The 14,217-nt window shown below is 42.2% G+C and overlaps 1 protein-coding gene across 5 annotated transcripts in view; it reads left to right on the top strand.

Annotated features, from left to right (window-relative positions):
• Adamtsl1 (ADAMTS-like 1) overlaps positions 1–14,217 on the top strand; it is a 398,736-nt gene that overhangs the window by 153,321 nt on the left and 231,198 nt on the right. For all 5 annotated transcript variants that reach the window (XM_087549776.1, XM_087549775.1, XM_087549777.1 and 2 more), the window contains 1 exon segment: positions 10,378–10,452. In XM_087549776.1, the coding sequence (XP_087405902.1) occupies positions 10,378–10,452 (75 nt within the window).

Consider the following 14,217-nt stretch of genomic DNA (forward strand, 5'->3'; position numbering starts at 1 on the left):
CACACACGCACCCCGCCACTGTTCCCAGGCCATGATTCCCTGTGGAAAAGGGAGAAAAGCTCTAAAAGAACAAACTGAGGTAAGTTGGGAGCCTTATGTCATCCCCAGTTCTGCAAATGTATAATTCAGCGAAAGGGACTCCATTCAACACTGACAGTGGGTAAATTATATTAATACACAACCTGATGATTATACGTAATGACAAAATGCAATTGATTCGTTTACCTTAGCCCTGACGATGTCTCATGACAAAATGATTTATATCAATAAAGCGCGGCATGTGCATGCCCCTCACCACAATCCATAGCAGATGCTGAACGAGTCCACCCCAGAAGAGTCTCCCTCCCTGTACTTACAGACTTCAAGGCAGCCCACAAGCAAGGGTGATTAGCTGCTCAACAGGCAGTATGCTGGCCAGGTGAGCAGGCTCCGCCCCTAAGGCTCAGGAGGAGTGCTGCCAGGTCTCTCCCCATGTCTTGCCAAAAGAAGCCATAAGCCAGCCACATGCTCCCTTCCAACTCCTAGCACTCGGGTTCCCCACACTGAACTCATTTTCTTTCTAAATTTATATCCAAGTTTTTTTTTTCTTATGTTATCAAAACTCAAGGGAACAAAGGCAAAACAGAAGAGTGGAGAAAGACTATTGCAGAAAGTGCCAGAACAAAACAAGAAAAATAGGAGTAACTTATCAAATGGCTGCTGCTGAGTGAGGGGGAGCCACCATTTTATCAAGAGACGCCATACTTTCCCCTTCCTTTTACACAGGAAAAGACTCCAGTGATAACGGTCAAGCCTCCTTCTCCTACTCAATTCTTGGCTTCTTTAGAACAACGAGAAAAAAGAATTTGCTAACTACCTCGCTTTTGTTTCTTGAAATGGAAAGACTCATTTTGAAAAGTAAAGGCACACAAGTCTTTTTGACAAGTGTGGTAATATGTATCTTCTTAGACCCTTAGACCTGATCCAGCCAGTCTGCGATGAATTTGCATCTGGTCTGCAGAACTTTCTAATGTAGCTGTAGGCTTTGAAACCACAAGGACATTCATAAGGGCTTTTGCCACACTCCTTGAGTGGCAAGGGTCAGATAAGCTAATTTAATATCGAGATAAAATGAAGCTCCTAATTCAAAGGACTCTCAGACTATGACTCGTGCTGATTTATAATGCCTGTGGATTGAGATATTCCTGGGCCTTCATTCTGGCTCAAAAAAAAAATTGAGATGAAGTATGTTTATAATAAAACATAGGACCTTCTGAGTATAAAGAAGAAAAGTGGTAACAAAAGTTGTGCCTCGTACATGGCTGCTTCATGCTGTACTCACGATCCCCTCAAAGATGCCTAGCCATTCATTCAACAGCGGGCATTGATAAGACACTGGCTACACACCGCGAAACTGTTCTCAGTGCTGGGTGCTGGAAACACAGCAAAGGGCAAAACAGACAGAAACCCATTTCTCCGAGGGACTTATATACTCGTGTGATGAGCCCTCAGACAGATAAACAGACAAAATGCATAGGTCCCACTGGGTCTTTTGGTACCATTGGAGAGAAGGGAAACATTAATCAAGGAAGGAGAAGAACACAGGATGTGGGTGAGCTGCCAGCCAGGGCTGGAGATGAATTGCAATTTTTAAAAGGTTGGTAAGAAAAGGACTTACTGGTAAGAAACTTGATGCTTGATAGATGTGAAAGGGGGTCATGATGCAAAAGTCGGATATCTGGCATCACGACAGGGAAGAGTTTCAAGGCTGAAAGAAAGACAAATACAGTGGTTTTAAAGTATGTACACTTGTGACAAATTCTGTGGGGGACAGTGAAAACGTTTCCAAAAGCCCAGAGAAAGCTTGAAGGCAGGAAGGCAATGAGGTGAAGAATCTCATGGGCATGTGGAGTGTTAAAGAAGTTTGGATCTTAGTCTCAATGAATTAAGGAACCACGGGGAACTTTGAGCAGAAGAGCTTGATTTGGATTAAAGGATCGCTCTACGTCTGGGAGCAGATCATGGAGTTGGGATGACTGTGGAAGTAGGAGATACTCTGGAGGCTGCTGCAGGAAGCTTGGCCAGGGGAGATCAAGCCTTGGGCAGTAGCTGTGGATAGCCCAGAAAAGTCTAGTTCTAGATGGACTCTCCTTCTAAGGTTCTAGGACGCCATCGATTGAGAAATGTTCCACGATTTCATGTGCCACAGGAAGAGGAACGAAGCTGTCCTATTAAACTAGCATTAGGACACGATACCCTTCTGATCACTCAGGGTTTCTACTTCGTACTTCATTCGCCTTAGAAAGCTCGGTTTCACATCTAGCCATGTTTAATCATAATAATACTTTTAGAAACATGAAAAAGATAAAATACAACAGGAGTAAATTGCTAAGTAAAACTAAAACAAAATTTTTCTCAGAATGATGCTCTTTTTTACATTTCCTTTGAAAGTTTTAAAAATTTTTGAGAATTTCATGCATGAGTATTATATTTATACTCCCATTCCACCAACTCTCCCTTCGAACTTCTCCCACACCAAATTTATGACCTCCTCTTCTTCTTTAATTATTACTGTTTCTCTCTCTCTCTCTCTCTCTCTCTCTCTCTCTCTCTCTCTCTCTCACACACACACACACACACACACACACACACACACACACACACACACACACCGCATGATGAATCCACCTGCCTCTACACCACCACGATGCCTCATCAGCCTTTATTGTGGTACTTCTGCAGTAAGTCTCAAAACAAGGTAACGTGATCCTTAGAGCTTGTAATTATTCTTCATTTAAAAGTAATTTTGACTCTCCTATCTGGTTCTTTGCCTGTCCAGGTGAATTTAGTCTTCTTGTTCATATCTATAAAAGTTGTCCCCAGGACTTTGAGTAGAAGTAGGTGAGTTCTTTGGATTGATTTGGTTAGAGCAGAGTTCTTGGCAACTTTAGTGTATTAAGTCATTTGACCTGTCAGAACCTTGTGTTTCTCTGCTAATCAGGTCTTTTTTAATGTCTTCATCAGTCTTTACTAGTTCCCAGTACACATATCCTCGGCTTTGGGGTTTAAGCCTTTTGTATTTTTTCATCAATTACAAATGCTACTAGGTTTTTTTTTAATTTACCTCTCCAGCTATGTATTAGAGTTTATACGAAAGTGATTGGTTATGTGGTATATGTCTGCCATGTATTTTAATTCATTTACTAGCCCTTTGAGTTTTGGTAAATGCTGGAATTTCTATGTAAATAATCATCTTGTTTACAGATAAAGATTATTTTTCTTCTTCAGTTTCAATTTTTAGGGTCCTTCTTTTGGCCAGGACCTGACGCAGGGTTAGGAAATGAGTGGCATCCATTCTTACTCCATTCTTAAGGAGAAAGCAGTCTACTTCTCACAACCAAGTATGACATTAGCTGAAGATCTTTTACAAGAGCTCACTCACTCCTCTCTCTCTCTCTCTCTCTCTCTTTCTCTCTCTCTCTCTCACACACACACACACACACACATACACACTCACACACACTCACACACATACACACTCACACACACATACAGAGAGAGAGAGAGAGAGAGAGAAACTTCAAGAGTTATTATCATAAATGGACATCAAATTTGATCAAATTCCCTTTATTTCTCACATGATATGATCATGTAGCTTTCCTTGGCCTTATTAACAAGCTGAGATAAACTAATCCAAACATAAACTTCACTTAGTCATAGCCATTCATTTTATGGATTGGTAATTGATTTACCAATCAATTAAGAGTTTTTACACCTATTTTATGAAACACGGTAGTCTGTATTTGCAGATGAGGTGCTGTCTGTGATTGGCTTGGAAATCCTTCTAATCCTGGCCTCATATAGTGAGTTTGGAAATATTCCCTTATATGCTATTTTCTGGAAAAAATAATATATGAGATTGATTTTATTATTAATATTTACTATTTATATTTCTTCTTTAAATGCATGGTAGCATTCACCAGTGAAGTCTTATGAGGCTAAAGACCTTTTTCAGTACTTAACTTTCTGAACATATGGAATACAGTTATACTGACTATTTTAATGTCCATTCTGTGTTTTGATTGATAGATTTTTCACTTCAGTTGGGCTATATTTTTGGGTTCTTTACATGTCTGGTAATTTTGACTAGATGCCAGTCATTGCAGATTCTACTTTGTTGGGTATGAGATATTTTTGTATTCCTATAAATATACTTAAGCTTTGTTCTGGGAGCACTTAAGTTACTTGAACTCAGTGTGATCTTTTTGAGTCTTACAATTTGGTAGGTGGGAGCAAAGCCGTGCTTGGCCTAGAGTTCATTGTACCCTTCTACAAGGGAAGGCCCTTCTAAATACTCAGTGTTCCATGAATTATGATGTCTTCAATTCTGGCTGGTGGGACAAGACATTCTTTTCAGCCCTGCGTGACTACAATCTGTTCATAATTCTTTGTGTTGTCCTTTTCCCAAGCTAAGTCAGTGTCCTTACTTTGATGCATTGATATATATGCTTCAAGACTATCTTAGCGCTCTCTCTCTCTCTCTCTCTCTCTCTCTCTCTCTCTCTCTCTCTCTCCCCTCCCTCCCTCCCTCCCTCCCTCCCCCCCAATAGCTCTCTTCTTTCTGGTTTTTTTTTCCGAGAAACTCTAACTGCTTCCACTTCCACTGGAATTCTCAGGTTTGTCTCCTCACCTCAGAGTTCCCACTGACAAAGCCACAGCCAGGAACCCCATTCAAGAAAATTAGACAATGAAATACTAAGCTATACCTGCTTCGCTTCCTGAATCTTGGGAATCACTGTCCTTCTCAACCTGAGATCCAATGCCTTGAACAATATGGTTTCATAATATTTTATCTGATTGTTTTGGTTATTTAGGCATGATATTAAAATGACTCCCTAATTCCTCTTGGCTGAAAGTAGAAGTCTTGGTACTGGGTTCTTCTTTCACCTTTGCAAATATGCAGAACCAAATAGCTTTGACTCCCTTTATAGGTTGTTGCGTGGCCCTTCCACATCTCATTGACAGTTTCTGTAGTTATTTCCAGGGAGTGTGTTCTACTGTTGTAGTGGAATTTTCTTTAACGTTCTGACACTCATTTTACAAGTATACCAGCTATACTTAATATAATTATATACATAATTATATATAGTTTAATATAATATTCTGTATTTTGAGAATTTTATACAGCCATACAATGCAATTATGATGTTAGTGTCTATACAGCAAAAGAGGGTTAAGGTAGGATCACTGTCTGCATAACAAAACTTAAGACACTATTGTGCAATGTATCCTAATATAAAATATGAGTGTGTCCCTCTTAGAATCAATGAAATGGAATATTTTGACAATAGAGCTTATTTTGATTAAATGTAATTTTGGAGAGCACTACAGTTTTTGGCCTAGACTCCTAAAAAGATAACATTCTCAAGTTGATAATGGAGAGAGCATTGCTTGGCCTGCCGAGCATATATCTTTCATTATGCAATTACTGATAAACTTGGGTGGGATGGATGGTTGAAAAGCTTGAACATTAAACTTCTCCTCTTTTATTGGATATGTTTTTAGAGCACTAAAACTGATAATCTTTAAGGTACATCTTCAAAATCTTCTCAATATTGGCAGACGTTTTGTGTTAGCACCAATCACCATTTCATTTTAAAAAATAAGATTAAGTTTTACCCCTAGAGAAGATTCTTTTAAAATGTAAACTTGCCAGAAGATCTAAAACCTAAGAAAAACTCAGATATCAGAATAAGAAACCTGTATTTTCAAAGTATTGGCTTTCTCAGCTTTCTTTGATTCATCAAGTCAGGGCACTGATAGAATTTAAAACTTTATTGAAATTTCTCTATATAGAAAAGTGAAGAAAGCATCTGCCACATGATAAAATGTTCAAAGAAATCTTTTAAGTACATTCCTTGGTAACAATTTGCTTATGAAATGTCAGTTACAACCCAGGTATGGGAAATGACAGAATTCATGATTCCCAGAAGAGCTTGTCCATTTAGCACAGAAATATGTTATCTAATCTCTCTTAAAATGTTGATTGGAAACCTAGAAGTATGTCCCAAAGATTGGCCTCATGGTTCTGTCAACAAGGCCAGACTAGATTAGGCCAAATGCAGTAGATTATGAAACAGTGTGCCTTTGTAGAAGAGGACATTCAGCGGAACGTGTGGCATGGTGAGAGATGGGCCAGCTTCCCCACTACACCACATCAACTGCACTGGCTGCTGAAAGCAAGAGTCACAATGGCCCATATCTTGGAACCTCTTAAACGCCTCTGTGTATAACAGTGGTTCCAACTAGAGGAATCCTCTAACCCACCCCTAATCAGTGAGAATTTATTGTTAAATGCAGTAATGTTTTCTAGCTCAAAGAACAGCTTCTTCTATCAGCATGGAGAAAGGAAATTTAATTTTTCCCATTCTTTTTATATTTTAGTAGTTTAGAAGTTCATGCATGAGTAAAACTACTCATATCTTTTCACCCCTTCCTTTCCCACCTCCAGCTCCTCCCATGTTCTTCCCAGCATCCCCTCTCAAGTTCAATGACCTCTTCTTCTACAGTTGTAGAATTATTATAGACTATGTGTACAGCCCACTGAGTCCAGTTAGCATCGCCTGTATAGACTTGTGTTTAGGGCTGACCACTTAGGATTGTCACATTAGGTGCCCGTTCCCTACTTTATGTCCTAACATATATCAGATGCTATTAACAATTCCTATGATACGCATGTTGGATATACCCTGAGTTAAACAGAATGAAATGGTTTCTATGATTCAGCGTAGCTAAGGAACTAATGGAAACTAGTGAAAAGGCTTTGATGATTTCCACAAGTAGGGTAGAGTCAATAGGATTTTCTAATTTTCCCTAAGGACCTGTTTTTCAGGAACCATATGTGGTGATTTGAATAAATGTGGCCCCGGTAGCTCCATAGGGATGGTACTATTAAGAGTTATGGCATTGTTGGAGTAGGTGTGGCTTTGTTGGAGGAGGTTTCTTATTAGGGAGTGGGCTCTGAGATCTGGCTTAAGCCAGGCTTAGAGGCTTCCTGCTGCCTGCAGATCCAGATGTAGAACTCTCAGCTCCTTCTCCAGCACCATGTCTGCCTGCATGCTGCCATGCTTCCTGCAATGATGATAATGACTGAACCTCTGAACTGTAAGCCAGCCTCAATTAAATGTTTTCCTTTATAAGAGTTGCTGTGGTCATGGTGTCTGTTCACAGCAAAAGAAACCCTAAGACACCATCACTGAGGCTAATAAATAATTTATTTGATTCCTTTGTCTCTCACGTAAACAATGACTTTAAAAGACTCTTAAAGCTTGAAGGGGCTCGAGACCCCATATGTACAACAATGCCAAGCAACCAGAGCTTCCAGGGACTAAGCCACTACCTAAAGACTATACATGGACTGACCCTGGACTCTGACCTCATAGGTAGCAATGCATATCCTAGTAAGAGCACCAGTGGAAGGGGAAGCCCTGGGTCCTGCTAAGACTGAACCCCCAGTGAACTAGACTGGTGGGGGGAGGGTGGCAATGGGGGGAGGGTTGGGAGGGGAACACCCATAAGGAAGGGGAGGGGGGAGGGGGATGTTTGCCCGGATACCGGGAAAGGGAATAACACTCGAAATGTATATAAGAAATACTCAAGTTAATAAAAAAATAAAAAATAAAAAAAAATAAAAGACTCTTAAAGAACTTTGTAGGACAAAGTAATGAATTGACTGGTTCCTGGTGACTGACGGGTTTATCTGCACACAACATAAGATCTATAATCTGTACAGCATCTCCAACCTCTGTGTGGAGTTCTGCCCATTACTTTAGTACCCGTATTAAAGCATTTTCCTCTTTGACTAAGCACATGCAAAAGGGTGTCAAAAGATATTTCTTCCCTCTTGTTTGGTGGGCTTTCTTCATCCTGCCTCACACCCTCTGCAGCCTTTCCAGTTCCTCTCTCCTTTCCCTGCTGGAGCATACAAACTTTAGCCCATCAGCCAAAAGGCAATGTTACTGGCTCAGCATGTGGAATGTGAGTTACTTCTAACAAAGCCAGAGCTGGGCCCATGGGCTGTGTGGGGGTCAGAAGACTGCAGCTGAGCACAGCAGTGCCAAGCAGAAAGCTTCCCTTTCACTTGGACTTCATTTGACCTATGGCTAAACAAAGACTTGCTATTTCTAGAAATCCCATTGTTTTAACTTCTTTGAATTTCTTTTGCAAACTTCAAAATGCACGAGTTTATGGAACTTAAAGTTCTGCAGGCTCCTCTCAATGTCCCTGTGTTCCTGTCCTGTTTTTCTCTTACTCCGTTTGCTTTATGTGCCACAAAGTCCTAGCTCTTGGAATTGTAGCCTTTTACTCAACCAGGCATGGCATTCAAAACAGCAATAAATTTATCGTGTGAGTAGAATATTCAACAGCCTCAGTATATGTAACCTGTTCAGAGCAGGCATGAAAACCAGTACCCCACTCTCCTCAACCAGCAGGTTATGTCCTAGAGAACGTGCAGTGTTTAATTGTACATAAAATAAAAGTCTTTCAGCCCTGTGCATGCCTAGTACCTGTGGAGGGCAGAAAATACAAAAAACGGAGTTAATGACAGTTATGAGCTGTCATATGGGTACTGGGTACCGAACCCAGGGCCTCTGGAAAAGCAGCCAGTGCTCTTAACCACAGAGCCATCTCTCTGACCCCATTTTTATGGAGTCTTGGACTAAAGGGGGGGGAAGTAAATGTATTCAAGACCTACTGTATTCCAAGCAACATAGTTGTATGCGTATCTGTTATTTATATCTGGGCATAGCATCTCCCACAGCATATTCGATGTCACCTTATTTTATAAGCACAACTTAGTGATACTCATTAGATAACTTCAGTGACTCACTATCTGAACTAACCCTCACTGGGAATCATTTTTTTAAACCTAATTTTCCAGGTACCATGATGATGTCCAGTGTTGGAAATATAAGTAAGAATAAAGTCACACATAATTCCTGGATGTAATGGCTCTTAAATGTTCTCTTAAAAATAGAGCTTACCTTTTGTCATTCGTTTGTTTGACTGCTTTTCTACCCACTTGGTCTTGTTTTCGTCTCCATGCTTCTGGAGATTCCAGTTCTTCATCATAAAACCCTCTTTGTTTGTGTCACCAGCCATGGGTGAAGCAGTCTAAGTGAACGTGGTCTGCAGCAAACATTATCACAGGTGTAGTTTCAAGTGATAATGTCTGTGATGCCATCAGCGTGTGTGATATCCACCTCTGATTAATTTTTAAGGTTTATTTTTATTTTGAATTATGTGTAGTTGTATGTGCATGCATGTGGGTATGTGCTTGTGAGTGTGGGTACCTAAGAAGGCCAGAGGCATCGGATTCCCTGAAGCTGGAGGTACAGATGGTTGTGAATCACCTTTTGTTGGTGCTGGGAACTGAACTCAGGTCCTCTGGAATGGCAGCAAGAGCTCTAAAGCACTGAGCCATCTTTCCAGTCTCTGTGTCTGTAAATGTCTGCATCTCATGAATATAGCCTCGATATTTAGGTAAGGAGATCTATACTAAAATAGTCTTTGATTCAGCCAAAGTTTTAAAAGTATTTCAAAACAGAGATGGTAGAGGTGGAGCGATATTTGAAATCATGTACCAGGCTTCGCAATATTTCATTAAGAATGAAAGTAGACTATAGCCAAGAACAGGAAGGAAGGAGCTTAAGGGTTCAGAGCATACAAACTTCTCCTTCTTAGTCCACCCTTAGCCAAGACGCTCTGACAGAGGGAGGTGCAGATTCTAATATAGGACACTGTCCCTTGAACACTAGGGCTTATTTTTTCGTTTCAACCCAGTATAAATGTTGTTATCCACGAGAATTTGATGGCAATCTAAAGTCAAAGAGTTCCTTGTAAACCCATTTTTAAATCAAAATCCACGTGGATGGAGCTAAAAAGATGAGCATGTGGTTAAAGCACATACTGTAGCTTTGCAGAACACTCAGGTTTTAGCAGCCATGTCAAGTGGCCCACAATGTCCAGCAGCTCCTGCTCTGTGAGCTCTCCCGCCCTCTTCTGGTCTCCTTGTGCAACTCCACTCTATGTGTACATATTCCCTCCTGTATGCAGATGAACAGACAGATACACAAACTCATTTAAAAACAAAACATCTTTTCAAAAAAAATCACATTTATTCTTAAAAGCCCAGTTTCCCCTAAACTAAGCAGCGTAGCTCCATTGGCATGTTTTATTTTGGACAAAGTAGACATTTTAATTCTAAACCATTGCTTTCACATTTCAAAAATTAGGAAAAAACATTTAAATCTATTGTTCCTGCCTTTGTATGGGATGCTGTCAGTAATTCTCTTGTCAGATTATATGCCTTTACAGCTCTGTTCTTTTTCTTTCTAGCGGATGACACCGTGGTCGCCATTCCGTATGGCAGCAGACACATCCGCCTTGTCTTAAAGGGGCCAGATCATTTGTGTAAGTAGGGCAACTGTTTTCCTTGGTGGGGCTGGAAGTTTTAGCTGTTACTATTAACTTTCCTTCCCAGAAGGGATTAAAGCTCAAGAGAGCCAACACCACCAATGCCACCGCCATCCCATCCCAGTCCTGTGATATGGTAGCTTGAATGGCTTCTGTTTGTGTTTGGCTATGTGATGAGAAGGAGGAAGCCTTTACAGTCATCCTTAGGCAGTCATCCAGGGTGGCATTGTGTGGTTCACAGCTAAGCACATGACCAAGACACCAAACCTTCATGACTATTACCTCGGTTCTGTTGTCTTTCTGTATAGTCGCTTTTACCGTTTTCTTTTCTCACCTTTACTCACCTCCCTGTTCCTTTTCCTCCTAAAATTCATTTCTTCTCTGCTCTTCCTTTCCTTACATATTTTAAATCTTTACGTCATCAGTCCTCAAATACATAGAAGTAACAAACTGTGGCGTTTCAGGCAAACTGATGCAGGGTATTCAACTCTGTGAATTAATCCACAGCCCTCACATCTTGAAGACAAATGGTAGGATTTGGGATGAAGAGGTAACAAAACCTCAAAGATAAATGCTAGCTTTCTCCATGAAGGGTTTGTCTAAGCTAGTGGTTATCAACCTTCCCAATGCTGCAACCCTTTAATAGAGTTGCTCAGGTTGTGGTGACCCCCAACCATAAAATTATTTTGTTGCTACTTCATAACTGTGACTTTGCTTCTGTTGGAAATCATAACATAAATATCTGAAATGGGATACTACCTCCCAAAAAGGGTCTGGCCCACAAGTTAAGAAGCACTGATCTTCAGTTGTGCCAAGGCGGCGATACATGGCCACATCTTATTCCTTATGGTTCAGTGCTATTTAGATAGAGATCTGTAAATTACAACCAGAAGTTGTGGTCACTAAACAAAGACAGAGGGGCGATATGAGAACATTGCCTGTGACTCTCACTTTCTCTTCAGTTCTTCCTGTAGCACTTCTGCCACTTTAAGTAGCAAGGATTATTTGCTGGCAATTAATCAGACTATCATTATAATCAGACAAATAAGAGGGAAATAGAGCAGAGCCTGGAGAAGTTACTATATCCTACTAAGTCTTTCTAAAAACAAAATTAAACACATTTAATCAGAGGTGAGCTTTGAATGGTCATGTGAAGTAAGGGCGAAGTGAGGTACAGCTTAGACATTGATAAGATATCCGTTGATGGACCCAAGTTCTTCTCTAATCCTGAACAGCGCCAGAAAGTCCAGCATTCACATGTCAAAAGATGATGCATGTGGTACACTTTATACCATCCAAATGGCTTGTTTATCCCCTTGAGAACAGGACATGAATAACTGTTATTGATCAACCACACTCCAAAATGGAATTTTTTGTGTGCAGTGCTGGAGACTGAAATAAAATAGCCAGGCTGAGATCATCCTCGTGACAGAGGAAAATGACTGGACGATGAAGAAATACTTAAAACAAAATCTGTTATTTAGAAATAGGCTAATCTGTCTTTTCCTAGTTTTATGAGTGCTAAGGAACTGAAGAACTGGGAGTCTAGGAAGATGGCTCAGTTAGTATGGGGCTTGGTATGCAAGCATAAGAGCCTGAGTTCAGATCTTCCAACACCTGTGTAAAAAGCCGGGTAAGAAAACAGTGTGGAGACTAAAGAGATGGAACAACAGATACAAGCCCTAGCTGTTCTTTCAGAGGACACAGGATCAATTCCCCGCATTCACATGGCAGATTGTAGCTGTCTGTAACTCCAGTTCTTTGGAATCCAGCACCCTCATACAAATATACATGCAGTCAAAACACCAATGTACAGGAAGATTAGATAGATAGATAGAGAGATAGAGAGATAGATAGATAGATAGATAGATAGATAGATAGATAGATAGATAGAGACAGAGATACATTAAAATTTGAAAAGAAAAAGAACAGTATGTATCTATAATCCCAGCACTGGAGGCAGAGGCAGGCTGGTTCTTTAGAGCTCACTAGCCAGCCAATGTAGCCCAATACCGGAGTCCCAGGTCCAGTGAGAGACCCTGTCTTAAGAAAGTAAGATGCAGAGTGATTGAAGAAGACACCTAGCACCAGCACCAACATTGTCTCTCTCACACACACCTCACACAGAGTCACAGAAAAGCTCAAAAAACAGAAACAAAAACAAAAGAGGGACAAAAACATGTATTTTGTTGAATTGTTCTAAAGAATGGCTGGGTAAGCTGCAATTCATGAAAGGTCTCCTTTTCCCCAGCAAGTACACTGCTTACCCTGTGTAAGTAGGAAATACCAAGTGGTCAGCCCTGAATTCACAAACACAAGGAACATTATACAGACTGAGCAGGGCATAGGACATAAATATGTATAATAACAATTAAAGAAATAGAGGCCATGACCGGCGGATCCCGGACCGCAGCAGCTCTCTGCTCCCAAACCCCGTGGGAGAGAGACCTCACCGCCTGATCAAGTGGGCACTCCTGAGGCTGCAGAGCGGAGGAGACCACCAACACTGCCCACCCCTGCCCACATCCCTGGCCCAAGAGGCAACTGTATAAGGCCTCTGGGTTCCCGTAGGGGAGGGCCCGGGAGCGGCAGGACCCCTGCGCCTGAGACACTGCCGGAACCTGAAGGAAACAGACCGGATAAACAGTTCTCTGCACCCAAATCCCGTGGGAGGGAGAGCTGAACCTTCAGAGAGGCGGACACGCCTGGGAAACCAGAAGAGACTGCACTCTGTGCACATCCAGTCGCCAGAGGAAAACACCAAACGCCATCTGGAACCCTGGTGCACGGAGGCTCCTGGAAAGAGTGGCGCAGATCTTCCCGGTTGCTGCCACAGCGGAGAGGACTTAGGCAGTACCCCACGAGCAAACTTGAGCCTTGGAACTGCAGGTAGGACCAACTTTTCCCCTGCAAGAAACCTGCCTGGTGAACTCAGGACACACAGAGGCAAAATTCCTCTAAGGCCGGGCACTTCCTGTGTTTACCGGAAGTCCCACACCGGCGGATCCCGGACCGCAGCAGCTCTCTGCTCCCAAACCCCGTGGGAGAGAGACCTCACCGCCTGATCAAGTGGGCACTCCTGAGGCTGCAGAGCGGAGGAGACCACCAACACTGCCCACCCATGCCCACATCCCTGGCCCAAGAGGCAACTGTAAAAGGCCTCTGGGTTCCCATAGGGGAGGGCCCGGGAGCGGCAGGACCCCTGCGTCTGAGACACTGCCGGAACCTGAAGGAAACAGACTGGATAAACAGTTCTCTGCACCCAAATCCCGTGGGAGGGAGAGCTGAACCTTCAGACAGGCGGACACGCCTGGGAAACCAGAAGAGACTGCACTCTGTGCACATCCAGGCGCCAGAGGAAAACACCAAACGTCATCTGAAACCCTGGTGCACGGAGGCTCCCGGAAGGAGCGGCACAGATTTTCCTGGTTGCTGCCACAGCGGAGAGGACTTAGGCAGTACCCCACGAGCAAACTTGAGCCTTGGAACCACAGGTAGGACCAACTTTTCCCCTGCAAGAAACCTGCCTGGTGAACTCAAGACACAGGCCCACAGGAACAGCTGAAGACCTGTAGAGAGGAAAAACTACACGCCCGAAAGCAGAACACTCTGTCCCCATAAGTGGCTGAAAGAAAACAGGAAAACAGGTCTACAGCACTCCTGACACACAGGTTATAGGACAGTCTAGCCACTGTCAGAAATAGCAGAACAAAGTAACACTAGAGATAATCTGATGGCGAGAGGCAAGCGCAGGAACCCAAG

The sequence above is a fragment of the Rattus norvegicus genome, chromosome 5, assembly GCF_021556685.1.
Source record: "Rattus norvegicus strain SHRSP/BbbUtx chromosome 5, alternate assembly SHRSP_T2T, whole genome shotgun sequence".
NCBI lineage: Eukaryota > Metazoa > Chordata > Mammalia > Rodentia > Muridae > Rattus > Rattus norvegicus.